This window comes from Chrysochloris asiatica, unplaced genomic scaffold (genome assembly GCF_000296735.1).
Source record: "Chrysochloris asiatica unplaced genomic scaffold, ChrAsi1.0 scaffold00328, whole genome shotgun sequence".
Lineage (NCBI taxonomy): Eukaryota > Metazoa > Chordata > Mammalia > Afrosoricida > Chrysochloridae > Chrysochloris > Chrysochloris asiatica.
Window position 1 is genome coordinate 1,524,819 of NW_006408846.1, and position 24,920 is coordinate 1,549,738.

Below are 24,920 nucleotides of genomic sequence, written 5' to 3' on the forward strand. Positions count from 1 at the left end.
TGGAGGGTCAGAGAAAAGAGGAAGACCCCCAGACAGATGGATTTACAAAGTGGCAGCATCTTTGGGATCAAGTGTGGCAACAATTGTGAGTTTGGCCCAGGATCGGGCAGTGTTTCATTTTGTTGTGCATAGGGCCACTTGAGTTGGTACCGACTCAATGGCACCTAACAACAACAACAAGACAGAGAGGCCTCTTAGAAGATGTTAGTCTAAGCTGAGTTTTGACTCAAGTAAACATTGGCTAACTCCCTGGGTGTTGCAAACAGTTAATCCTTTAGCTTTTTTCTAAAAGAAGGGACATTTGAGTTCACCCAGAGGCTCCAACTTTGTTGGAGAATAATATTAGAAGTTCCAAATCTGTCTTGGAAGTAGTACAAGCAGAATACTCCTTAGTAGCCAGGATGGTGAGACATGGGCTTTCATACTTTGGACATGTTATTAGAAAGGACCAATCACTGTAGAAGGACATCATGTTCAGTAAAGTGGAGGGTCAGCGAAAAAGAGAAAGACCCCACAAAGAGATGGAGTAACACAGTAGAATCACCAGTGGGCTAAAATGTAATCATTATTAGGATGGTACAGGAACAGGCAGTACGTTGTTCTACTGTGCATAGTATCACAATGAGTGAAAACCAATATACAACAGAATAAGCATCTTCAAAGAAAGCCATAGCAATCTGCTTCCAAAAACTCAGTGCAGTTCTAGTCTGACATACAGGGGTCTTAATGAGTTGGATTTGATTTGTTTTGTTTTGTTTAAGGTTTGGCTCAGGTAAGAGTAAGAGAAAGAATGTTATTGTTTAAGGAACAACATACAAAGAGATGGAATTAGAAAACATGGTAGCACATTTGGGAACTTCAGGAAGTTTATGATGGTAGAAACTTTGGATAGGTGATCAGAAGAGAGGGAAGAAAGACGATGATTGTCAGTGAGTAACTCAATGATTAAAGAAGGAACTTGTGAAGGATACACATCAAAAGAATGACTAGAATGTTTGTAGAATTTCATTCTATAATCATTTGATGACTAGAATGTTTCTAGAATTTCATTATTTGATCATTAGCAATGTTTCTTAGATTGAAAACGGATTCTCTGAAAACTGACAAATCAGAGAATTTCATTCCTTTCTCTTCAGGCAGACAACAAAGGCTGTTTCACAAAACGTATAAATGGTAAAATGTTTCAGCTGCAACTACAAGGGTATGACATGTCAATACAAGTAGAAGGCAAGATCAAAGAGGAGGGGACAGGTTTGTATTATTTGAAAATATTTTTTTTAATTTGAGACACATTTTTCAAACTTTAATTTTACATCAAGTTTTATGTTTTCTGGATATTGTGAAATGGCATAGTAGTTGGTTTCTCTTAAGGAATTAAAAATCTGAAAATGGAATTGCATATATATACACATAACCATCATTGTGCTTGCTGTTAAGTGCTGTCATGTTGGTTCCGACCCATAACAGCCCTGTATAGGATTTCCGAAGAGTGGTTGGTGGGTTTGAACCATCGATCCTACAGTTCAAACTAACTTTGTGATTCAGTGCATTATCCTGCAGCACCACATCAGGACTCCTATAACCATCTTATTGAGGATCAAAGTTGTTACCCCAAAGCTTAGGTCCACAGGCCTAAAGCAATTAAGTCTAATTAACAAACAAATGTTACAAATCAGGCAGCTAACCTCAAGGTCAGCAGTTCAAAAACACTGGCCATTCTTCAGGAGACAGAGGAGGCTTTCTGCTCCTGTAAAGTTTTACAGCCTCAGAAACCTTATGTAGGGTGGATATGAGTCAGAACCAACTCCGACTCTGCGGTACACCACCACCATCCCCACCACAATAGATAAACAGAGACAGAGAAAAGTCTTTGTTATTAAGAAGTCGACTGCAAGAACGCCTGCAGCAATAAGGCTGATTTTTTTTTTTTTTCCAATGATGTGCAATGACTATTTTTTACAAACATCATAGCTTATCTGAATGTTGTACTAATTAACTAGTATAAATATTGCTTGTCATTCTAACATTTACACTAATCTACAAGGTGGTCACAGTGTCCTAATAAGCACATCAAACAGGGTATATGATTAACTCTTCTGGTGCTTGTTTGACTAGGTGGTTACTCCTTATCATAAGCTACACAAACAGGGACCCTGCTTCAAGTAGAGCTAGGCAATGATTAACATTCTAACAATGGTTAAAGCATATATTTAAGAAACATGGACAGTATATAAGATGCTTTCAGGCAGTGCTTGATTATATTCAGTCTTAACCAAACAAAATAGCTATGCTTTCAAAATGGCTTCACTTACATTTTTAAAAATGAATATGAAGAGTCAATTAATGGGAAAATATATATATAAATTGGAGTCCTGGTGTGGTACTGAGGGTTAATGTGCCAGACTGCAAAACCATTTGAACAGCAAGGTTGGCTGTTGAAGCTCACCAGTCACTTCTCGGAAAACCTATATAGGGTCTCTATGTGTTGGAACCAACTTGATGGCACTTAATAACAACAACATATATATAAATTAGCATTTGAGTGTATTCCTTTGAAATGGGTAACATTCTGAAAGATAGTGATGGCTGAGGAAAGGATGAGTCTGAAACGTAGGTTGTAGCTAGGTTGCGGAGGAAAGTCAATTATATGAAAAGGAGATAAGTCTCTATCTTGAAGATCTTTGGATATAACTTTACATATATGTAAGGAAGAGAATAACTCAAATAAGTTGGAGTATTTGTAAAACAAAAACAGAAGTAATCATTCTAGCAGCCATGAAAGACAGGCTAGATGAAAAAGTGGTTATGTTGTGATACAACAGGAAATTACTGGGGTGACCTAGGTGAAACATTATATCACCCTGCACTAGAAATGCTGTAAATATATACAAATGAGAAATAAAGTTTGTTAATATCTTGAAGGTAACTGATCTTGTTACAAGATTTGATTTGAAAAGTAAATATACCAAGAATTCAAAGATGATCCCAAAGATTTGAAACTTGAGAATGATGGAAATATCATTAGCCAAAACAAGGAATGCTTTAAAAATCATTATTGGGATATGCATAGGTCAAAGATAGTTAATAATAATTTGGAATATCAAAATGAAAGGTGACTCATCCAACTGAAAGTTTAAAAAGAAAAAAGAGAACAAAATCTGAACTAGAGGCTTCAATCTGAGAGTCATTCCTATTGTGCTCATATCATCCTGTGAGCAGAGTGCATGCACTTGAAAGTAAACATGCTTCACATTGCTAAATACAAGCCACAGACAGGACAAAGAGGGGGTGCAAGAAAAGAAACAATTACATGTAGGAGAAAGGCAGTATCAAATAAATTTGTTGTTGTTGTTAAGTGCCTTCAAGTTGGTTCTGACTCAGAGCGACCCTGTTTCCAAGGAGCGACTAGTTGAATCTGAAGTGCCAACCTTGAGACTCAAACTGACCTTGTAGTCCATCACATTATCCTGCAGTGCCATGAAGTCCTAGAGACAGGGGAAAAATAAGATAGAATAATTTCTTAGAAGTCACTGGAGGGAAGAGTTTCAGTAGTGCTTATCTATAAAATATTCCTGAGAGTTCATATATGATGAAGTCTGAAATCATAACACAATACTGGGGTCAATCAAAACATTTAAACTTGACAGAGTAGTATTTTAGATGGTGAGGACAAAATACAGATCACACTTGATTGAAATGAAAATCTCCAGATGTTGATAATACTTTGTATAGATTATACATGAAAAGAAAGATCTTGTTGCTGAGGTATTTTTATGGTTGATTATTTAAGCATATTTTTAGACAAAAGTGAAGACTCTCCAATGCAGAACGTTGTAGATGAAAGTAGGGAAGTGAGAAAAGCAGACACAAAGATGGAACAAGATCACGGAGGAGATGAGGAGTTCCTCAGAAGCAAAAGAAGAAGAAGACAGGATACTTGTGAAATCAAAGGAATTGGAAAATTTTGATTATTGATATACTTTGATATGAAGTTGAAGCTAATGGAGTCAAATAGATTTTTTCTTGTGAATGTGAAGAAAGAATTTAAAAAGAATGTAGATGGTATGTTAATATGACGGAGCCACTGATGCTGCAATGGAGGTAGCAGATGGATTTTGAATAGAACGATTCAACTTCTTTTTTTATTTTTCAGAGTTGGAAATAACTGGGCAAAAAATTTGTAAAATCAAAAATACCTTAAGCACACTTATTTTTGTAAAAGCAGATTCACATTTCAGACGTGGGCTTCCTTTCTTTGGGCAGGTAAGATACCTTTCCAATATAATCATACTTTAAAGGATGAGACTTTGTAATGAAATGAATTTTCAAAATCTCCCAAAAATATATTATAAAAATAAATATTTGTTTGGAATAAGAAATCATTGTAAATTACAAATTCAAAGAGAAAATATTACCACAAAATCCAGGGGGAGAAAACCTTGTTTAAAAAAAAAAAAAAACTATTGCAAAGGTTTACAGAGCAAATCAGTTTTCCATTCAACAAGTCATAAACATTTTGTTTCATGTCATTAATTGCAATTTCCACAATGTGGCATCACTTATCCTACTTCCTTGTGTTTCCCATTTCCTTTGCTCCTTTACTAAACCTGCTGATCTTTGTCCTTGGGTAAATGTTGCCCTTTTGATCTCAAATTGTTGGTTATTCTAAAGAGTGCATACCTTCCTAGTGGTACTGACACACAATGGAATAAATGTGCCATGTTAAAGAATAATGATAAATCTGCAAAGAGCCTCATAAGATGGATGAAACTGGAAGACATTATACTGAGTAAATAAATCAATTACCAAAGGGCAAATATTATATGAGACCTGTATTATAAAAAATCAAGAAGAGATTTTCACACTAAAATGAACATTATTCGATGGTTACCAGGGATGGGAGTTGAAGGGAGGGTAAACTGAAGGTAGACCATATTTTTACTATTATTAATCAACTTCCTAATTGCTACTGTTGTTAAGTTATATGGAGTCAGCTCAACTCATAGCAACTCTGTAAAGTGTTTCCAAGGAGCAGCTGGTGGGTTTGAACACCAACCTTGTGGTTAGCAGTCCAACGCTTATCATACAGCCCCACAGCAGGACTCCAACTTCCTAACACATCTCTTAATAAAGAGATTTTTCCATGTACATTTTTCTGTATTGTCTGGCAGCATACTATTTGATGACTTCTTATAGATTATTATTTTGTAATATCATTTTCCATTGGAATAATAAAATGATGGTTGAATTTTAAAAATCAATAACAGCTTAGAAAAATTCCTTTCAAATCCCAAACTAAATATTAGTAATACCAATAAAAGTTAAGTTTTAGAACTGTTTGTTCTCAAATTTAGGAAAATAACATCTTCTTTGATACAAGAAATATAAGATAGCTAATCTTTGAATTGATAGTTTATGGGAAATTGCCTCATTCCAATGGTATGTTTTGAATTTTATATTTTCTTCATTGATTCTACAATTTCATATCATATCAATAAGAAATTAATAAATGTATGTATGGGCTCCTGGTGTGGCACTGTAGGATAAGCACTGGGCTGTTAATCACAATATCTTCAGTTCAGACCCACCAGCAGCTGCTCCTCAAAATCCCTGTACAGGATTTCTATGAGATAGAGCCAACTCAAAGGCACTTAACAACACAACATGGATATGATTAGGTCAGATCCTTTCAGGCTGAGAAAAGAGCATGAGAAAACCAAGTACTGAAAAGATGAGTATGAATTAACCAGAAATTTAAGCTAGAAGAAAAAGCTGCAAGAGGGAAAATATTGTGGTTTGGACTAGAATGTTAACAGTAGATTATTTAAAGAGAAGTAGACAGGCTTAACATATGTTTAACAAATGAAAAAGACAACACTTGACATTAAAGAGAGAAGATCATCACCATATACTGAAACAGAGAACACCAGAGAAGAAGACTTGGGAATGTATTATAGTGAGTCCCTGTTCACCTATGAGTTATCCAAATAGAAATATCAAGTAGAAAAATTAACCATTTAAAGCCTAGAAGACATGTCATGTGGCCAAATTCTGAAATATTCAGTAAATTGACCGGAAGTGACAAGTAGGTAACAAAAAATGAACAAAGCAGAATGGAATATGCTATTGATACATAACTCTTGGAAACATATTTCAAGGTTCTTCTAACTGATGAGAAGAATCAGCCAATACCCAATAAAACTGTATTTGCCAGTGTGTCCGAAATTACACGCCAGTACAACTTTACCACTAATGAGCATGGTTTGGCAACGATTTCCATTGATACCACCAACTTCACTTCTTCTTCTATTGCAGTTACAGTAAGTAGAAAGGGGTTTTGGAAATTAAAAAATATATGCAGATCATTGGGATCACATAATTTAAAGACAAATGGGAATTTTTTGAACTCTAAAAATAAAGTATGTAGGAATTAAGCAATTTGGAGACCTAAATTATAAGAAACAAAACATTCTTTGTCAGGAAACTTAATTTACATAAACTCTGTTTGCAATATAAGCAAGTTTTCAGAGACATTGAATAGATCATCTTGATATTTCCTCAAAACAAGCCAACATCTTATAATTTTAAGAAAATTTAGATTTTGCTTGATTTCTTTGCTGTATCACTATTTTTGCTGTGTGTTAAAGTTCAAGTGTTCCTATGCAATTTACTGCCATAAGAGTGTTGGGGGGAAATACTGATCTTGATGCAAATTAATACTATCTACTGATTCAGTATAGTAGAAATGTATATGGCTTTAAGGGGAAGCTGCTTATAGGTTATTTTACTTGAGAAAGTGACCTTGTTTCATGATTCCTATTGTATAATAAAACCTATCTAACAAATATATTTGCTATGTATTAATAACAAATTGCCTATTTGTGCCCTTTATTTCTTCCACTAGGTCATTTACAAACGGATTAACCAATGTTTCGATAACTTGTGGCTTCAAGAATTTCATACTCCTGCTTATCACTCTGCAAGGCGTGTTTACTCCCCAAGTGAGAGTTATATTCATCTTGAGCCTGTTATTGGTACTTTGACCTGCGGCCAAACCCAGGAGGTCAGGATACACTATATTCTGAGTGAACAGATTCTGAAGAACCAAAAAGAGTTACCTTACTATTTTCTGGTAAGAATAAAAATCACTACTAATAAAAAATCACTGCTAACTCTTTCTAATTATCTGCTGCTGCTGTGTGCCATTAAGTCAATTCTGACTCACAGCAACCCTCTATTGGGTTTCCAAGATTGTAAATCTTTACAGGAGCAGAAAGTCTCATCCTTCTCCCAAGAAGCGGCTGGTAGATTCTAACTGTTGACCTGGTGATTAGCAGCCCATGGCATAACCCACTTGCTACAAGGCTCCTTGTCTAGACTACAAAACTGCAAAGTTCTATCTAAGTAATGTAGCATATAAGAAATCATATCAATATTGATATTTGTGTGTGTGCTTTTATGATTAACCTTCTTAACAAGATTACTAATGCTTTGCTTTTTTTATTTATATGCTGATGTCCACTGAGATATATAGATATTTTTTCTTGCTGACTTCCTGTTAGGGTCCAATAACTTGACTTCTGCTAATCTAGCAAGACCCACGTGAAGTTGGCTCAAACAGCACACACAGACAAAAAGCAGCAAGTAGCAAGGAAGGTTTATTAAGCTATGAACAGTACGCTTTTCAGAAGAGAAGAAGCTGGCATCTCTCTTGAGAGTGAGAGAGAACTCTGGCTTTCTGCTCTTTCTCCTTCTTTATAGGGTTTTTGACTTATCTCCCTCATTTAGTTCTGATTGCTGGCAGTGTCTAGGAAGTACATATTTTTCATTTGCACCTTTTTTGATGGTCTAGCACTGCTCTGTTTCTCAGAAGGTGTGCTGGGCTCAGTTTCCTGGAATTGTTGCTTCAAATGCCAGGTGTTGGGGTGTAGTTAAGCTGGCCTCTTAGCTTCCTACTCTGTCCCTAACACTTCTAATGGCAAATTATTGAGTGGGAGAGGCAAGTGTCTACAACAAAATCTTTTTTACACAAAAAGAATGTTTTTCTTAGAACTCAGTAGACAAATAATCAAAATATAAGAACCAAGAAATGATTTAAAAGGAAATAAAAATGACAAATGACTCTCTAGAAAAATATTCAACTCTGACATTAACTGGCAAAGTGGAAATTAAAACAATAAGACATTTTTCACCTATTGTTGTCGTTAAGTGCCATCCAGTCGATTCCAACCCATAGCGACCCTGTATAGGATTTCCAAGGAGCAGCTGGTGAGCTTGAACCACCGACCTTGCAGTTCAAACAACTTTGCAGTCTGACGCATTAGCTCACAGCACCACAAAAATAACCCTGTTGTTATTGAGCTGCTACTGACTCACAGGACAGAGTAAAAAGGGCCTCAGAGCGTTTCCAAAGCTGTGCTCTTTATGCAAAGTAGACTGCCCTGTCTTTCTCATAAGGAACAGCTGGTGGGCCCCAACCCCCATCAGCCTTTCAGTTAGCAGGGGAGCATTTAACCACTGCTCCAATGGAAGACTCCTGATACACATGCAAAGTTTCTAAATAATTATAAAACTTCTCATTGGTGTAGCTGCAGAAGACAGGTATGTTGTTCAAGTCAGTTCTGGCTCATAGCAACCCTGTTATAGGATTTCCAAGGAGCGGCTGGTGAGTTTGAACTGCTGACTTGCGGTCCAGTGCTTATTCTACAGTACTACATTGTTGTTGTTGTTGTTGTTGTGTGCCATCGAGTCGGGTCCGACCCATAGCGACCCTGTACAGGGTTTCCGAGGGTGTAAATCTTTACGGGAGTAGAAAGCCTCATCTTTCTCCCGCGGAGCGGCTGGTAGTTTCGAACTGCTGACCTTAAGGTTCGCAGCCCGATTCGTAACCACTACGCTACCAACAGTACTACATACACAGGCTTATTATAAATTGGCGTATGTAAAATGGTGGTAGCCATCAGACTCTTGTCTAACTTCAGGGAGAATAATGTGTTCAAGATCAACCCAAAGTTAATCCCTATGAAGTAGAGGGTAAACACATCTTCTTCACTATCCAACTTTTTTACCAACTCTGATACCAGCCATCCCTCCCACAGAATTTTCTATTTCTTTTCCGGGTTCAATAATACGTTACTATGGTCACACCAAATTCACAGACCATGCTTACAGTTAAATGGTATATTCAGGAATAGAATATAATTTCAGGATCAAGATCAACAAACTAGAATTTGGGATTAGGATGCATGTAGGCAAAATCTCTCTTCTTCAGTGCAAGACAACTCTGTCACCTCCTCTCGACCCTGAAGGCCTCATAAGCACAGAGTCTTCTTGGCCCGCTCAAAATAGGCTCCTCTTGGCTCTGCCATCTATCACCGCTGATTCTGCCACGGGTCCTCTTCTGGGCCTCTTCCTATCTTAAGTGTTATAGCCACATTGCAGCTCTTTTAGAAGATTCCTTGCAACCTCTCTCTTTCTCTCTCTCTGCTTCTTTACTCTTTTCTTTCTTCTGCTCCTCTTCCTGCTTCTTTCAGTCTGTATAAACTCTGTGTGGTTCGCTACCTATATACACATCTCCTTGTTCATTTCAAAGCATGACTTTCCTCCCAGGGCCACAGATTTACTGTCATTAGCCCAGAAACAATTCATTTGCATCAAGTATTGACCAGTCACTGTAAGGTGAGTATTAATCACAAAGTCTGCAGCAGCGCAGGACCAGAAATAAAGTTTCAAACTACAAATTGTTTACAGTTTACCTAGGATATGTCAAACAACCTGCACAAAAGTAACAAAACTTCTGGGGTGGAAAACTAGGGCAAAGGTAGCTCCTCAAGGTTTAGGGGGGAAATTACCTCAGACAGTATTTTTCAAAGAACCAAGGCAAAAGGACACATGTTGTTGTAAAGTGCCGTTGAGTCGGTTCCAACCCATAACGATCCTGTGTAGGGTTTTGGAGGAGCAGCTGGTGAGCTTGAACTAACAACCTTGTAGTTCAAACAGCTTTACAGACTGGCACATTAACCCACAGGCCCACACCAGGACTCCAAAAGAACACATAAAGGAACTCATTTCACCATTACATGATACTTTTGAAACTGATTAAATCATCCCCAAAGAAAGCATCCAAAACTACTAGCCATCCAAGTAAACCATTTTAGGAAGAAAAATATAATGCAGGAAATTCTGTATAGGTACGTTAACTACAAATAGCATTCTTAAAAACATTCTATGAAAAATAAAATAATTACCAATAAATTCGAATCTTAACTCTAATGCTTTCTAGTTATGAGAACTTTGACAGTTCTTAATCTCATCTATAAAGAAAAAATCCAGTCATCTTACCTGAATACATACTTCATAAAGTTAGTTTTCAAATTAAATACACCTTGAAACTAAATTATTTAGCTCAGTGCTTGGGATATAAAGAGTACTCGATAGTTGTATTTCTTACTTGTTGTTTTTGCATGCTGTTTTTTAATCAAGACAATATTAAAGGATATTTATGCATATTTTTACCTTATTTCACTGTGTTTTGTTGTGCATATAGTAGATGCTAAATAATTTGCTAAAAGGATAATATATAATGTTGAAATATTAATATTCAAGAGAAATAGTAAATATTAAGTAAAATAGTAAAACAAATGACCAAATCATATATTTATTATTTTAAGTACATAAATAAACATGTAAAAGCTGTTGAAAATTTATGTGATGAAATTAACTTTTCATTTGGAATAGTGAGATTATTATTTTTCAAGAAGTATACAATGAGTATATTCCTTTCTGGTTTTAGATCAAAGCACGAGGAAGAATCGCCCAATCAGGAATTGATTTGTTGCCAATTGAACAAGGAAATAGTAAGTATTTACAGAATTTCTCTTCTTTTCTCTTACCTCTTCAGATCCTGAAAAATTTAGCATGATAAAGCTATTTTCAAATCAGAGAAAATGGTCACCAACCTCCTATTAAACAAGATAAAGATGCTGATAAAATTGGATGGTATCTAGAGTCACTTCAACCCATGTGTTATTTTTTCTGGCTTTTTTTTTTTTTTAATATTTATTGTGAATTGAATGAGGGGTTACAGAGAAGATCATCAGTTTTACATCCAGCAACTCACACAATTTGATTGCAATCCCCTCCATGTAACAACAGTTCTCCCACTTTCTCCTTGTGGTTCCTATTTCCAATTCATCTTCCTTCCCAAGCCCTCTCAACCTTGTCCCCAGTTAAATATTATCTTTTCCTCTTGAATGGTGAACATACCTCACTAGGGTTGTTGTCCCTGCCATACACCTATCCACTGCTTGGTTAAAAATTGGACCACAAAGGTGAATTCCATTCCCAACCTAAACAGTGGCCGGGAATCATAGTCTCATTTTCCTCCAGCCTCTTTCTGACCAGTAAGTCCAGTCTTCTTTATCATTTTGAGTTTTGGTCCTCATATTACCCACTCTATTCAGTACCTTCTAATGTGATCTCTTTCAGAATAGTTGGTAGTGGTAGCCAGGCACCATCTAGTTCTAGTTCTCAGAGTTGTGGAGACATGTTTACCTGCTCCACTGGTCCATTGAACTAGGTGATTCCAAGCATCTTCAATTTCATCATTCTTCTTTCTTCCACACATGGAGAGACCAGTAGTTTGATGGCTACTTACGAGCTTTTAAGATCCCAGACACTACTCACCAAAGTAGGATGTCGAACATTTTTTGTGGGAGACATTATGCCAATTGACCATGATATCCCCTTAGACTATGGTCTTGAACCCCCAGACCCTGTACCTCATTCCTAAGATATTTTCTACCTAAGAAATTTTCATCATTCTTCCCCCTGTATGCTCCACCACATTCAGAGGTTTGTTGTCAGAAAAGGTAAACAACCATGTACAAATATCCTCCTATAAACTATTATAGATTTGTGGGTATAAACCCTCTCTCCCTCCCATACCTCTTCAGCCTGTGTATAAGTCCATGTATGTATCCACAGAACACTGTTGTCCAGGGTTGTTTATATAATACAATTTACCTCTGTTCTAACCAAAACATACCTTCCAGGGTCTTCACCTGTCTTCATCATTCTTCTGCCAATCTCCCTCTTCATGTATATTGTATATTGTTCTCCCATCACCCAAATTAATATATGTCTACCCTCTAGCCAGTGAATTACTCTCCCTTCCCCACCCCCCACTCCTAGAAACTCAAAGAATGTTTCTTTTGGCATGAAAACCTTCCCTTGAGTTTTTATAATAGTAGTCTCATACAATATTTGTCCTTTTGTGATTTACTAATTTCACTCAGCATGATATCCTCCAGGTTCATCCATGTTATGAGATGTTTCACAGATGCATAATTATTCTTCAATGTTGCATAGTATTCCATTGTATGTATATACCAAAGTTTGTCCATTCTTCCACTGATGGGCATTTAAGCTGTATCCATCTTTTTGCTATTGTAAATAGTGCTGTGATGAGCATGTGTGTGCATCTATCTATTCATGTGATGGCTCTTACTTCTTGTAGATATATACCACACAGAGGGATTGCTGGGCCATACAGTAATTCTAATTCCAACGTTTTGATGACATGCCATACTATTTTCCATAGTGGTTGCATGCACCATTTTATAGTCCCTCCAACAATGTAAAAGGGTGTCAGTTTCTGCAATCCCTTACTAGCACATTTGTTGTTTTCTGTTTTCCTTTAAAAAAAAAAAAAAAACTTTGTAATTAATGCTAGGGTGAGATGATATCACATTGCTATTTTGATTGAGTCAGAACCGACTCAACAGCACTTAATAACAAAAATGGCTAATGGTCACAAATATTTTTCATATGTTTCTTGGCCACCTGAACATCTTTTTGGTGAAGTGCCTGTTCATGAACTCTGTCCATTTATTAACTGAGTTATTTGTCTTTTTCTTGTAGAGGTGTTATAGCTTTCTATAATTTTTTTTTAATTAGTTTGTCTGATATGTCCTTGCAAAAAATTTTTCCGTTTGTGGGCTTTCATTTCATTCTTATAGAAAAATATTTTGATGCACATAAGTGTCTAATTTTCAGGAGGTTACAGTCATCTATTTTGTCTTCCACTGTTTGTGTGTATTTTGGTTACGTTTGACAGTGTATTTATACCATATATTAGAGTCCTTAAGTTTGTGCCTAATTTTTCATTGATGATCTTTAGAGTTCTAGACTTTACATTTTGATCTTTAATCTATGTTCAATTTGATTTTGTATATGGTGTGAAATATAGTCTTGTTTCATTTTTCCTGCAAATGGATTTCCAATTTTGCCAGCACCATTTGTTAAAATGACCATCTCTTTCCCATTTAATGTGTTTGGGCCCTTTGTCAAAGATCAGCTGACTGTATGTGGATAAATATACTTCTGCGTTATAAATTCTGTTCCATTGATCTATGTATCTTTCATTGTACCAGTCAGTACAAGGCTGTTTTGACCACTGTGGTTATATAATAAATTTTGAGATCAGGATGTGATCTCAAATACATTGCATAGTATTCAATTGTATGTTAATAACACTAGAAAGGTATGCATTCCTTAGACTAACCAACCATTTAAGATTAAAAGGGCAACATTTACCCAAGAACAAAGATCAGCAGGGTTAAGAAAGAAGGAGCAAAGGAAATGGGAAATGGGAAATGGGATAACTGATGCTACATTGTGGAAATTGCAATTAATGACATGAAACAAAATGTTTATGACTTGTTGAATGGAAACCTGATTTATTTTATACCATTATTGTAGGGAGTTATACTATTATTGTAGTTTAGCACTCTAGGATAAACACTGAACCTTAAGGTCAGTTTGAATTGCAAGGTCAATGGTTCAAATCCACCCGTTGCTCCTCAGAAACCCTATACAGGGTAGTCATAAGTTGGAACCAACTCAACAACACTTAGCAACAACATTATTGTAGAGTTGTCTATTTGTTTCTTCACTTCTTTTAGAGTTTGATTTATATTTTTTGAGATTTTTTTTCTTTGGGAGCATAGATATTTCTTAAGGTTTGTTAACTTGATATTGTCTTTCCAGCCTTTGATTTTTAGTCTATTTTTGTGTTTGTGTGTATGTGTGTCTCTTGTAAACAGCATATTAAAGAATCCTATTTTATTTTCCATTCTGCTCTTGATTGGTGCAGTTAATCTACTGACGTTCAGTGTAATTATCAACAGGTATACACTGGATAACTTTGAGTCAGAACCGACCCGAAGGCCCTTAACAACAACATGCAATGATTGCTGTCCTTTTTCTGTGTGTGTGTTTTTGTGGTGCCGCTGGTTTGTTTGTCCACATAATTTTCTGGTTGTATTCATTAGTTTTTGCATTTTCTTGTCAATTTCTTCATTGCTATTGTTTTAATTGTTGCTAAATCTTTACAGTTTTCCTTTTTCTTTTTTTAATGTGAAGGCGTATTAATTTTATTTGAGGTTACTCTCTACTTCATTCATTTCTTCCCCAGTTTAAAATAGTCTATTTATCTTTAAATCTACTTGACTTCCTTGACATTTGGAAGCTCTTTAACTAGACTTTCACTCTTTTTGCTTTGTAATTGTCTTCATTAAAAATTAATATCTCTGGCTCCCTATTTTCGGTCTTGTAGATTTGTTTGTTTTTTTACTTTGGATATTTCCATATCTGGATTGAGTTCTGGGTGGTGTTGCCAATCTCAAGTTGTTGTCTGTTGTTGTTGGTTCTCAGCCCTTAATTATTTCTTGGAAAGTTGTTCTGATTATTATTTATTCCTTTAATTTCTGTTTATCTGAAATTTTTCTAGTTTTGCCATCGTATTTGAGGGACAGTTTGTCTAGCTATGTGATTTGTGATTGGCATGTGATTTTCTTTCAGAGTTTTGGATATGTCTCCCCATTGTCTTCTTGCCTACATAGTTTCTGCTGAGAAATCAGAGTTTAGTCTTATTGGTTATCCTTTATAGGTAACTTTTTCATTTTGTTGCTCTCAGGATTCTTTTCTTGTCTTTGATGTTGGAATTTGATTATAATGTCTTGGTGATTTTCTTTTGGGGTCTATCCTGTTTGGGATTTGCTCAGCATCTTTTATGTTTATCTTCTCATATTTCAAGATATTAGGAAAGTTTTCTTACAATGACTCTACAACCTATTTTCCTGTTCTGGAATTTCAGTTACCCATAAGTTATTCCTCTTCATGATGCCACACATGAATCTTAGGTTTTCTTTGGATTTTTTCATTCTCTTCTCTGATTGTTCTTCTAGAATATTAGTGTTGAGAGATTTGTCTTCAGACTCACTATTTGGGCTTCCATTGCTCCACATCTACTCCTTTGTCCTTTCAGTATATTGTCCATTTTTTATATCTTAGTATTGATCTTCTGGATTTCTATTTGCAGATTTTGTATTGTCTTCAATCCTTTGTCTATTCTATTTGCTCCTGTAGTGTTTTCTGAATTATTCCTTGGTGTTTTTTTTTTAATTTTCTGCCTATCATGGAAGGTATCATTCTCTTGAATTCTTTTTCAGGGCATTCCGATGACTTTTTCCTCAAAAATATTTTCTATCTCAAACAAGTTCACTTGTTTGAGCCACTATTTTGTTTCTTCATGTGAATGTAAATTGTCTGTTGCTTTTTGAGACATTGTGGTATTATATTTGTATTAATTTATGATTGTTTGTTGGTGTGTTCTTAACCACGCATCAACTGCCTCTTGATAAGTGTTATTAGAGAACGAAAGTGTGTGCACCATTCTCTGCTCATCGTTTGTGAAACTTAATTTAGGTTGGGTTTGACTGATTTGGTTGATGTCATTGATCAGTTGTATAACAGTTAGTATTGGCTCTTGCCCAGTTTTGGTATTGGAGCTGCAAACGATACAATTGTGGCTGGCCTGTATGGGCATGATTGCTGTCTCTAGTCAGGTAAAGCAAGGGGTGGGGGTGGGGGGGAGAAGCAAACAAGCTAACAACAATGAAAAAAAGAAAATAGTAAAGGAGGTGGGGGAAAGCAAGAAACAACTAGAAAAAAGAATACAATAACCTTAAGAGAAAAGAGTGAAAGAGAATAAAAAATAAAATGGAAACAATAGAAGAGAAAGTTAAAAGAGTGAATAAACACTAAACACAATCAGGGAGAGAGATGAGTAAAAGAGAAGAGAAAGAGACCAGAGAGTAGTAAGGAAAGCTGAAGAGCAAAAAACAAAAAGAAAAAGAAAAAGAAAAGAAAAGATAAAGAAGTGGGGGTAATGGAGAGAAAAGGAAGAAATGAAGATAGAGATAGAAAAGATAAAAAGCAAGCGAAGGTAAAAAGAGAAAGAAAGAGTAAACAAACAAAAACAAGGAAAGTTAAAAACCAGGGTAAATGCCAGACCCAGAGAGGAGAAAACTCTGGGGGCTCCAGCAGGCCAAGGAGTTCACATAGTGGGTTGACAATGAATGAGACAGTGGTACTCAGCCTTACAGATTTCCTATTGTACATAGACCTAGAGGCAGTTGTTCAAACAGAACATGGGAACACTGAATGGTTTAAAGTTAGGAAAGGTATGCAACAGGGTTGTATTCTTTCACCATATTTATTCAACCTGTATACTGAGCAAATAATCTGAGAAGCTGGGTTCTATGAAGAAAAATGTGGCATCAGGATTGGAGGAAGACTCATTAACAACCTGCAATATGCAGATGATATAACCTTATTTGCTGAAAGTGAAGAGGACTTAAAACATTTACTGATGAAGATCAAAGACCTTAGCCTTCGATATGGATTACATCTCAATGTAGGGAAAACAAAAATCCTCTCACCACTGGACCAATAAACAACATTCTCATCAATGGAGAAAAGATTGAAGTTGTAAAAGACTTCATTTTTCTTGGATCACCTATCAACACTCATGGAAGCAGCAGTCAAGAAATCAAACAACATATTGAATTAGGCAAATTAGAAAATGTCTGCTGCACAAGACCTTTTTAAAGAGTTGAAGAACAAAGATGTCAGTTTGAGGACTAAGGTATGCCTGACCCAAGCCATGGTATTTTCAATAACCTCTTATGCATGGAAAAGTTGGACAGTGAATAAGAAAGATCATAGAAGAATTGATGCTTTTGAGTTCTGGTGTTGGAGGAGAATATCGACAGTACCATCGACTGCCAAAAAACAGACAATTTTGTGTTGGAAGAAGTGCAGCCAGAGTGCTTCTTGGAGGCCAGCATGGGCAAACTTCGTCTCTCATACATCGAACATATTGTCAGGACAGACCAGTCACTGGAGCAGGATATCATGTTTGGTAAGGTGGAGGATCAGATAAAGAGAGGAAAAGAGGACCCCCAGTGAGATGGATTGGCAAAGTGGCACCATCAGTGGACTCAAACATGGCAACAATTGTGAAGTTAGCCCAGGACCAAGTAGTGTTTCATTCTGTTGTACATTGGATCACTATGAGTCAGTACTGACTCGATGGCACCTAACAATACAAGATGTTTTCTATTCTTGACACCCAATCCAGATATAGTTCATGCAGACCCTAAAGGAGGTGGGATCAAGGTCTTTTCATCTCTGAGGGCAACCAGGGTGAGAGTTCCTGCTAATCCAGAGCTGAACAGAACAGACTCTTCAGGTCTGGAGCCAGCGTCAACAGAATCAAGGTGTTAGGGTTTGACCAGGGCTAGTGCTGCAGCTTTGGAGCAGTGTTCACCTAAATTCAGGCATCAGGGTTGGTGCAGATAGCTCCTGACTCATTTCAATGGTGCTCACAACTGTACCATGTGGGAGCTTAGTTGGGGGTGATGTAGGTATGGGCTGGCCACACCTCTGCTCACCAGAGGAGTATGGGAAACAAGACAAAATCACTGTGAGTCACCAGTTTCATTCCCAGGAATGTTTGCAACTCCTTTACTTTGGTAAGGCAGGGAAAGGTATGTTTTGCCTTATCAGTGGTGGCTTCAGGAACTATTTTTGTCTTACACAACACCCAAGAATTTTGAAGATGATCCAGAACCTTGCAATTTGGCATTGTTGACAGCCCATCATCATGAGCTGAGATATGTTTCTTATTGTGGTGTTTGTTAAAGAAAGGTTAACATAGCATCATCAGTATAATGGAACAAGTGAACACCCATGGGTTTAGCCCACTTTCCTAGGTCTAAAAGTCACCAGTTGCCCCACCATGGAGCTCAATATAAACAGCAGCCTCTAGACCACATGCTTCTGGCTTGTCTCTAAAGCCACTCACAAAAGTTTAAGATGGCTGGTCTGTTGGCACAGGTCACCAGTCTATCTCATCTTTTCAGCTGTGTGTTTGGATTTCAGCCCAACAAGGTAAACCTCTCTGAATAAGTGGTTTCCAAGACACTAAAAAACTGACTAGGATACAATTCTAGAGACATTAGTTAATTCCAAAAGGGAACTTTACAAGCCAGCACCATCACTGCTTCCAGGACTCCATGCTCTGTAAAGGGGGTCTCCTTATCATTGTCAAGGTCAATGGAGTGTCTTAAGTCTGAAGTGGTCCTGAATAGTGGACCCGTTTGCACAAGTATATTTGCAAGAGTCTCATGATGATGTCTGCAAAGGTCAGAGCAAACTGGCAGTTGTCCATCATGGGGAGAGGCCCCATATAATCCACCTGCCACCATTTTGCTGGCAAGTTCACCCAAGGTATGGTACCCATTTGATAGGAAATATGTTTACGCCATTCCAATGAGCAGCTAGGGCACTGTGGATAAGCCTCAACAATTTGTTTCATGGAGAGGGGACGGTCCTCTCTTTGGCAATAGGCCACAGTGTGCATTGCCCTTTGTGCCCAGTCTTCCTATGTCACCACTCAGTCACTTGCTCTGCCAGTACTTGTATGGCACGCAGCAGGGACAGTTCATCTGCCTCGATGTTCCCTAGTGGAGTAAGGGGGTGATATGCTGATACATTGATACATCCAGTAATGTCCATGCTCTGGATGCAGGCCCAAATATCTTTCCACAACTCCATTCGCCAGAGGGCCCAATGGTTAACTAACAAGTTCTGCTCTTTCGATTGCACCAACCACAGAATGAGCCTGTTATACACCACCCAGCTATCAGTGTATAGGGTATTGAGCTACTTTCATTCATTAGCAACAACCAGGAAGCTCTCTACTCAGCCCATTGGCTGCTTGTCCAGTGTACTGGTTGATCCACATATCTTCCATGGTGGGCTGTATTGCCACTGCAGTCCACTGTGGGGAGAATAGTGAAGGGCTCTGAACAGTGGCAGCACATGACCATACAGAACTACACTGTTGCTGATCTTGCAGAGCTAGCCATCTGGTATGGGCAGAGGGGGAGAGAAGTGATTGCAACTTGGCTTCTATGTCTATGGGACATGAAGGCATAGTGCCCATGAGCTTGTCTATACTGAGCCCCATTTTTAACAAGGCACTATAATGGGCACAAAATCTGAGCCAAATGGAGAATAAAGGGTCTTACACAGGGTTGATATGAATCAGAACTGACCCAATGGCACTTAACAACAACAGCAAACACAATACCCTAGCATTCCTAGGAATGTTTGCAACTCCTTTAATTTGGTAGGGCAGGGAGGGGTGTGTTTTCAACTTATCAGTGGCAACATACCCTCCCTGCCCTACCAAAGTAGGGATGTTTTCTCATTCACAGCAGTATCGAGATGCTGTCATAGAGCAGGATGGGGAGTAACAGAGGCCATTTGGGGCATTTCAAGCTGCATGAGCACTATGCCTTCAGTCCCTGTGTCCCACAGGCATAGAAGCCAAGCTTCAACCTATCCTTTCCCTTTCTGTCCATACTGAATGGCTAACTCCGCAAGCTCAGCAACAGTGTAGTCCTGCATGATTATGTGCTGCCACTGTTCAGGGGCTAGCAAATCAGCAAAGTGTACACAAGCGAGGTAAGACTGATCAATGTCAATCTTTGTGAACAGAACCAGTTGATCTTCTAGGTGGGGAACCTCTATTTCCTCCTGCCCAATCCTCTTCCTCTGACTCGGTTGAGGACTCCAGCAGATCCCATTGCTTGGGATCCCAGTCCACCTTTATGGTTATAGCCTGCACCTGCTGACTGAGCAGGTGCTGCCCCTTTATCTTTGCTAGGCAACAGACCAGAGTTTCTATGGTAGAATCTGATGTTTGAAGGGAGGTGGCTAGCACTTTGGTGGTGCTGGCCTGTGCTACCTTTGCCTCCCTTTCCAAATGCAAATACTCTCTCAGCTTTCCTGCTTCGAGCCATGCAGCTGCTTCCACTGAAGTAGAGGTTCACACAGCACATGGAGGGGCTGCGAATCGAGGCCATCGGCACCCTAGTAGCCTTTTTAGCCTTATTGACCCCATTCTCCTGCAGGAGTTCTAACAAGCCTTGCAGAGTTTTCAGAGAGCCCCACACTCACGCTCTGATCCGTGTGTTTCTGGCCTGGGAACTAAATGTGGAAGCCAATGGTTAGCCCAGTATTTCTTCCATCGTGTCCTATCTATCCCCCACCTAATCTCGGGAGCACCAGCACTTTTCAGTCTACAGCTGGTTTGCCAGTTGTTTGGGTTTCAGCCCAGCAGGGAAAACCATTCTGAATTCATAGTTGCAAAGAGACTGAAAAATTGATCAGGAGACATTAGTTTATTCCAAAGGGGAATTTACAGACTAGAACAGCAAAAGAAGTGGCCTGCTGGACCTTTCTGTTTCCATGCCAAGGGAGCAGCAACCCTTTTAAACTATGGGGTAAACAGTTTGTGTACATCAAACTATGTATGGGTGGTGTACAGCTCGGGAAGGAAAGGGAGTTCTGAGGTACTGGTCTTTTAGCCCACACAGAGGGTGAGATCATGACAACAGGGTATTCTGGCGGGCATTTCAACAGACTAGATGGAGCAGGGGTGGAGAGGCAACGAGACAAATAATGCAGACTGCTGCCCTGCTGTGTTGGGAACATTCAGCTTTTGTCCTTACATCAGGTTTGCTCAGCTTCCTCTCCTAGTAAACATCCAATACGCCTCTCTATCCCTTCATCCGAAGCTCAGGATTCCCAGGACTGTCATCTGCTCCTGTTTCTTTTGGTTTTCTGTATCTTCAGTGAGGGTCTGTGTGGCACTTCTGCCTACTCCACCACCTTGCCACCTCCTCTCCTTAGTATTTCTTTTTTTATAATATTTCTATATTCTAAATTTAGGAGCTCTGGTAGTGTAGTGGTTATGAATCGGGCTGTTAAGCTCAAGGTAGGCAGTTCGAAACTACCAGCCGTTCTGTGGGAGAAAGATGAGGCTTTCTGCTCCCATAAAGATTTATAGCCTCGGAAACCCTGTGCAGGGTCGCTATGAGTCGGAACCAACTCCACGGTACTTAACAACAACAACATATTCTGAATTTAATTTTGAAGCTAAAATATATTCATCTTATAACTAAATACTTTTAAATGAGAAAAATAATTTTAAAATTCAGGAAATAATTTTTAAATGTAAAAAATTACCAAAGACAATGTTTAATTTTTTATGATTTTGTGTTAGATTCCTATAGTTGCTTTAACAGATCAACAAAAATGTCCCTATCCATATGTTGTTGCTGCTGTGTGCTGTTGAGTTGGTTCCAATTCATAGCAACCCTGCAGAGGGTTTCTGAAGAGCAGCTCATGGATTTGAATCACTGACCTTTAGGTTAGCAGTCCATTGCTGTCCTACAGTGCCACACTAGGACTCTGCTAATATACATTGTTGTGGTTGTTGTTAAGTGCTGTTGATTCAGTTCGGATCCATAGCAACCCTGTATAGGGTTTCTAAGGAGTTGATGGTGAACTTGAACCACTGACCTTGTAGTTCAAAGTGACTTTGCAGTCCAGCACATTAGCCCACAGCACCACACCAGGACTTCAATATACATGTAATTGTTATGTGCCGTGGAGTTGGTTCTAACTCATAGCGACCCTGTACAGGGTTTCTTAAGCTATAAATCTTTACGGAAGCAGAAAGCCTCGTCTTTCTCCTGCGGAACAGCTGGTAGTTTCAAACTGCTGACCCTGAGATTAGCAGCCTGATTCATAAACACTACACGACCAGAGCTCTTTTCAATATACAGTTGTACTGACAGTTACTAGAATGAAGATGGCAAGATACAAGATTAAAAAAAAAAAAAAGAAAGAAAGAAATTGCGTGTCAATATACATAGAGGCACACAATTTATTTCTTTTTATTTATCTTGTATCTTGCCATCTTCATTCTAGTAACTCCCAGTACAATATTGAATGGAGACGGTGAGAGCAGATATCTTTATCTTGTTCTTGAAATTAGTGGAAAATCATTATGTCTTCAGCAGTAAGTATAATGCTAGCTATAAGTTTATAGTACATGGCTTTTATCAAACTGAGAAAGTTCCATTCTAGTCCTAATTAGTTGAGAATGGCTTCTAGGTTGTGTTGAATGTTCCTCTTTACCTATTACCTTACTTTTTCTTTTGTAGATTATTAGCATGGTGAATTGCATTGACTGATTTTTGCATGCTTGGAATACAAAAAAAATTGGTCAAGAAGTATTAGTCTTTTGATATATCATTGGATTCAATTGCCTAAAAAAATTAAGAAATTTTATAATTATATTCAAAGATCTCTGGTAGTGTAGCAGGATATAAGTTGGACTGCTAACCTCAAGGTCAACAGTTTGAATCTACTGGGTGCTCCATGAAAGAAAAATAAGATTTTCTGCTCCCATAAAGATTTACAGCCTCAAAAACCCTATCCAGGGTCATTATGAGTCAGGACCGACTCCATGGCACATGATAATCACCACCACATAACTATGTTCATGAGAGACATTATTGTAGTTTTCTTCTCTTCTTTATCTGCTTTTGGTATCAAACAAAGCTTGTCTAATAGAATGAGTTGGTAAGTATACTTCTCTTCAATTTTCTGGAAGAGTTTATTTAGAATTGATATTTTTTTCCCCTTTAAATATTTGCCTAAATTAACTAGTAAAATCTTCTAGGAATGGAATTTGTTTGGGAGGAAACTTTTAACAACAAGTTCATTTTCTTCCATAGATAAAAAAGGGTTAGGTTAGAATTGGAACCCTGGTAGTATAGTGGATGGTCAGCTGGGCTGAGAACCACAAGGTCATCAGTTTAAAATCTACCAGTCTCTCCAAGGGAGAAAGATGAGGCCTTCTGCTGACATAAATAAAGATTTATAGATGTGGAAACCCTATACAGCGTCACTATGAGTCAGATCCAACTCCATGGCACACAACTACCACCAGGTGAGAATTAGTTTTGAATGAGCTTAGATAATATGTGTCATTCAATGACATTGCTTATTTATCTTAATTGCCAAATTTGCTGACATAAAATATATTCTAAGGTTTGGAATATGTTTATCTTTCATCTCCAGTACTCCATTTCTTAACATAATACCTGGCACAAATGAGTGCATATTACATATTTTCAAATCAATTTCATAAATATGGGATATATCATTCTTTACGATATATGACAACTAAATTGTGAAAAATTTTTCTCATCAGAAATATATCTGCAAAGAATATATCTTCCTGTTTACAAAGAATACATGTATCTTGTTAGATACATCTGTATATGGGACTTTTGGAAAAAGTATTTAAAAAAGCGTAGTGGTTATGAATCGGGCTGCTAACCTTAAGGTTGGCAGTTCGAAACTACCAGAAGTTCCGTGGGAGAAAGATGAGGCTTTCTGCTCCCGGAAAGATTTAAAACCTCGGAAACCCTGTGCAGGGTCACTATAAGTTAGAACCGACCCCATGGTACTTAACAACAACAAATGCCCTCAAGAGATTCTAAGTGAGCTAGCAAATCCCATTCCTTTAAAAAAAAAATGTGAATAGAAGATTTAAATAAAAGCTTAGCGATTAGTTCAGTTTCCTCACTTTGCAAGTGAGGACAATGATACATAATAAAATGTCTAACCTTTCTCAAGGTAAGTAAGAGCTTGTGCCAAGAAGAGTCTCCTCTCAGCCTTTTAATTCTCTAATTGCTCTTTACCTCCTTTTATTCAAACAGTTCAACACCTATCAAGTACGCTTTGAACATTAATATGCTTTAGGAGTCTCCAAATGAAGACCAATTTCTAATTTATTCTCGAACTTGATTATTTACAACTTTTCTTTCAAACAATCAGATAGAGCTTGATTATAATATATTGTTGTTAGTTGCTTCGACTCATGATAACCACTGTACAACAGAAGAAATTGTCATATGGTCCTGTTTCATCATCTATTGCTGGCATGTTGAGTCCATTTGAGGGCCTTACAACCTAGGGGGCTCATTTTTGTGCACTTTGTTCAACAACATTTTACTATAATCCATATTTTTCATCAACTAATTGTTGTAAGTTGATCACCAGATCTTTCTTCACTGTTTGAGGTTGGATACCATGTGTGACACTGCTGTTATTTGTGTTATTGGTGGCTTAAGGAGTTTTGATGTGGTGCTGTAGGATAAGCACTGGGCCAAGCACTGGACTGCAAGGTCAGTTTGAACCACAAGGTCGGTGGTTCAAACTCACCAGGCACTCCTTGGAAACCCTGTTACAGGGTTACTATGAGTCAGAACCGACTTGATAACACTTAACAACAGCATAGCTTCCAATAATATAGCAATATGCAAGTCAAACTGACAGATGGGGGTAGAATTAAAATATATCTTTATAATTAATTATGAATTTTAGTTTCTATCAAATGTTAATGAATTTGTTCATTTTTATTATTATTTCAGATTAGCTTCTAATTAAATTTCTTACAGCTCTACTTCTAGATGAAGGCATTTATTTCCCTAGTCTTTGCCATTATCAGCTAGCATGAGGATGCCAAAACCATCAATGCAATTTCCATTACTCAGAAGCCCTGCTCACCATGAATTTTTCTTTGTTGTGAAGCACTATTGAGTCAGTCCTTACTCACAGTGACCATGTATAGGGTTTCTGAGGAG

At 37.7% G+C, this 24,920-nt stretch overlaps 1 protein-coding gene across 1 annotated transcript in view; it reads left to right on the forward strand.

The window, feature by feature from the left end:
- LOC102829298 (alpha-2-macroglobulin-like) overlaps nt 1-24,920 on the forward strand; it is a 90,187-nt gene that overhangs the window by 27,536 nt on the left and 37,731 nt on the right. Inside the window, exons 9-13 of the mRNA XM_006875485.1 lie at nt 1,137-1,251; nt 4,154-4,263; nt 6,159-6,320; nt 6,905-7,132; nt 10,793-10,856. Coding sequence (XP_006875547.1) covers nt 1,137-1,251; nt 4,154-4,263; nt 6,159-6,320; nt 6,905-7,132; nt 10,793-10,856 — 679 coding nt within the window. The remainder of the gene's footprint in view (nt 1-1,136; nt 1,252-4,153; nt 4,264-6,158; nt 6,321-6,904; nt 7,133-10,792; nt 10,857-24,920) is intronic.